The 4,144-nt window shown below is 40.0% G+C and overlaps 1 protein-coding gene across 1 annotated transcript; it reads left to right on the top strand.

The window, feature by feature from the left end:
- Window positions 1-297: 297 nt before the first annotated feature.
- LOC148016615 (uncharacterized) lies at window positions 298-2,286 on the top strand. The gene has a single exon (XM_087664646.1). It carries the CDS (start codon window positions 402-404, stop codon window positions 1,968-1,970), a length of 1,569 nt encoding a protein of 522 aa, XP_087520772.1. The 5' UTR covers window positions 298-401; the 3' UTR covers window positions 1,971-2,286.
- The last annotated feature ends 1,858 nt before the right edge of the window (window positions 2,287-4,144 follow it).

Below are 4,144 nucleotides of genomic sequence, written 5' to 3'. Positions count from 1 at the left end.
TTTTAAAAATTGGGAGATTTTATTTATCTTTTTGCTGTACCCTTGAAAATTTTGCCTTTCAGTATTTGTCATTTAATCGCCGGATTTTTTTTTTTCCATTGCCTTTCTTATTTATAATTTCATCGGTAGATATTTTGGCTTTTGGATAGCAACAATAAGAAACTCTGGCCTTTTTTAATCGCACATTTAATAGTAAATTTTCACTTTTTGATAGTAAAAATTATCTTTTGCTGGATAAGGAAAATAAAAATAAATGTGGGTGGGTCTTTTCCTGTGGGGTATATAAATGGAGGCTTACTCAGAGAGGAGTTACCTCCATGCAGAGAGACATAACATATCTTCCTGTGGGCTGAGAAGCTCTTGCAGAGAGGCCATTGCTCCTTAATTAAGCTCCTTGCGCCATGGGGAAAGCTGATCTCCCATCCATTTTTGGGCTCTCAGTGGATCAGGAAGAGACCTCCATAGCCGATCACACCTCTCATGATCATCTTCCTCAGAGCAGCAGCAAATCAATAAGCTGCAACCCTGCTACTGCCTATGAAAATCCATATGCACCAAAAAGCCGCTACCCTTCTGCTTCCTCTAGTAATCCTCGCCATCTTCTGCAGAGGAGCAGCAGCTGCACCATTCCCACTATCTCGCCCTCATCTCCTCATCATAATTATGAGGCTGCTGATGATGATGGTGGGGGTGACGATGATGATCAGAAGAAGCAGAGCTTGTTGGCCATGGCTGCGCCTGCAGATGATGGCAGTGTTGCCAGCCGGCTCCTGGGTGCCATAGGCAAGAGCATCTCCAGCCCTTCGCTCAGCTCCTGCAAGGAGATAGCCCTGGAGACTCCATATCAGAAGAGCCTCAAGCTCAGGCGGATGAAGCTCCACCACTGCACAGAGGAGCTCGGCTCAGAGAGCTGCTGCCCATCCGTCTCCCTCTCTCAGTTTGAGTATGACTGGGCCTACCCCCCTCAATTACATATTGAAGAGGAGATCAACCCATTTCTTCAATCAAACGGAGCCCAATATCAAGAGGGGTGCGCATCCTCTCCTCTCAAATTTGCCTTGCCCAGAAGATTATCAGCTCCCAATCTATGTAAATTACTTACTTGTAAAGATTCCACTACCCCTATCTCTAAGAGGGCGTTCCCACCCCCCATCGATTCCGCCCCCACTCTTGTGCATCCCTCCCCATCGGCTGAGACCTCCTTTTCTTCCACCCTCCGGTCCATCAAGCAAGATGGGCGCTTTGTACTTAAAGAAGTGAAGGTCCCTATCCCTCAACACTCACTTCGAGCGTCCCGCATAGCCGGCCGCCTAACCCTCTACATAGCCCACCCACTCCCAGAAAGCAATCCAACAATGAGCACTAGAACTTTTGATCAAGGGGAAACATGCAAAGAGAACATGGAACAAGTGTTGGCCCAATTACCTAGTACTCACATGATGGGAGGACACCCTCAATTCAAAAGAACTAGGGGAGAAGAAGTGGAACAAATCAAAGAAGAGGTAGAAAAAGCACCCTTTCCTCTTAAGTGTGGCATTGGCAAGCATTGCATGCTTGAGAGTCCTAGGGAAGAAGATGGTTTCATGGATGGCATCGAAGAAGAGGAAGAAGAGGAAGAGGAGGATTCGGCCTCTATGCCCCCCAATTACATGGAGGTGACTAGTAGTGTTAACTTCAATTATTCTGACACAAATCCTAGTGACATTTCTTGCAAGGGTCTAAATGAGATTGACGACAATTTCAAGGTCTTTACTTTATCAAAGATTTGTGATGAGGTGGATGGTTCTAGTGCTATCCATAATCATGATCGTCAAGCTGCCTCCTCGTCCAACAACGAAATCAAACCTTACTTGCCCATATGGAACAACAATAATCTAGAGTGGCTTCGCTCAATGCATTGCAAAGATCAACCGAATGTGCTTATAGGCAAGAGCTTCACAAAGGTTCATTGTGTTGCTACTAGATCCTAACCATTCTAGCTTGTAGCCGTGAAATATTGTAACCCATTTGAGTGTTTGAGCCTCAAGTTCAACACACCAACATGTGTACTAATCCACTAATATGACCTTCCATGCACAAGATATTGCCAAATTGGGTGATTTGTCCATTAGTAAAAACGATTGAGCACGCAAGATCCAGGTTGATCACAATGCATGTGATCATATCCCCTTATAGAAACTTACATATAAATGCTAAGGAACTAGCAAAAGAATTGTAGTGTGCATAAATACTATCTTATATTAGAAATCAATATATAACAACCCCTTTATTACTTCCCTCTTCTACCTAGGTTGTTGGTTCTTAGTTTAACGTGCTTTATCTAACTGAGTAATGTTAACTAGAATGCCTTTTAAGTTTATCTGCCCTAGTTAACAAAGTAATTGCAATATTTACCGCAATGCATGTGTTGATAATTGCTTGTGAATTCCATGCATATACTGTGGAGTTTATAGTCATTGCTTAGGCATGCATTTTATTGCATTAGAAGACAACAGTCTTCATGTTGGAAGTTTTGTTTTTTTCTTTCCTGTAATTATACTTAGATTGGCCTATTAATCACTTGCTATTTTACTTGATTTGCTCTATTTAGACTAGCAACTTCATCTTACATACATGACTTCTACGTTATCTCAATATAGTGAGTTTTTGCTTATGAAATCTTTGCTATCTCGATATAGCAAGTGGTAACTTTTCTCAAAATGCTGGCAACCCACATATTTCCTATTAATGTTAGGTTCAGAAAATGTTGGCTTTCTATACTTAATCATGAACCAATTTAAACAAGTTCTAGTAAGACTTCATTAACTTTTGTAACTTTAGTGCTTGTCATAAATCAATGTTCTCATGGAAATTTTGGAGTCGATCTTATTTTCCAAAAAACGAATGACTGTAAATATAGATGAGTTCCAATAATTTTGTTTATAGTCATTGAGGATTGATCATAGGATGCCACATAGTGCTCCTTTTTACAAGGCCCTCGTTAATGAGTTATCCCTTCAAAAGGAATGAGAAACATGTCCCAAGTTGCAAGTCACTTCAATCCTAGACACATGCACCACCCATAGAGGGCACATGAAACAAGTGACTCCCACAATTAGATATAGAAACTTCTTGAGACATCCTTCTTGGCTTAAATCTTCTTTTTCCCACACTCATTTGATGGTGAGGCCTTTCTTGCCACAATACCTCCCACAATAACATTAGCTAATAGCCTCCAATATTCTTATTTAGATTTCTCATCTACACTTGTAAAAGTAATTTATTTTGTGCATCTACATACCTTGTGTTTTTACATAGAGTGCATCAACATCCTCAAAAGCCAATGCCTTGTCCCATATTATTAATGCACATGTAGATGCCATCTCACTACGAACAAGGTCTAAGCAAAGCAAAATAAGGGTGTTATTATTTCTTAACTAGTTCCAAATCATTATGAAAAGATCAAAGGATGTCTTCACTCATTTGGATGCTTTGATGTGATGTGGTTGTCTACTAGGTTGGTTCTCTCTCATTTGTTGTAGGGTTCTTTGGAGAAAAAAAGTGTAATCACATTGCCTCATGTTTGGATAGGAAAGCAACAAGCATGGGTCACTCTTCATTTATTTTATGGGTCTATTCAAATATGTATGTACCAAATCTAACTTGAGATAAGGTCATTCTCAACGTTCTAGCAACTTCAACATGGAATCACTTTAGTTGGATGGCACATCCTAGAGGAAATGAGAAAGATGCACTTGGTTCATGGGGAGGATATGATTTTTACCTTGTCATGGAAGGCATAATTTTCAAATCTTTTCACTAAAACTTTAAAAAATGTAAAGCATTTTATGCAAACCTAAAAAGAGATTGAGAAGAATGCATTAGCACATGTTTGAAGGTGATGCCTTGAGCATGTCTTTTGCTTGTCAATAGTCAAGAACTAACAATACATAGGTGCTAGGATTTTGTTTCTTATTTCCTATACACAATGCTTGAAGGTTTTCCCCATGGATTAGCCAAGTTTCACTTAGAGTTTCTTGCATCCATAAGTATTTCTCTAGCATTTTGTTCTCAATATGAGGTTATTCTTGACGAGGGTTAAAGTCCACTATCTTTAGATTTGTAAAAGTCATGTCATCACAAGCTAGATTCCATGGCATAAAAT

This window comes from Lygodium microphyllum, chromosome 23 (assembly GCF_053477565.2).
Source record: "Lygodium microphyllum isolate KBCC chromosome 23, Lygodium_microphyllum_v1.1.10, whole genome shotgun sequence".
Classification (NCBI taxonomy): Eukaryota; Viridiplantae; Streptophyta; class Polypodiopsida; order Schizaeales; family Lygodiaceae; genus Lygodium; species Lygodium microphyllum.
Note: the sequence above shows the minus strand (reverse complement) of the source record. Positions and strands in the feature narration are given on the sequence as shown.

Coding starts and splice junctions, on each gene's coding strand:
- LOC148016615 (XM_087664646.1), top strand. CDS start 402: ATGGGGAAAGCTGATCTCCCATCCATTTTTGGGCTCTCAGTGGATCAG.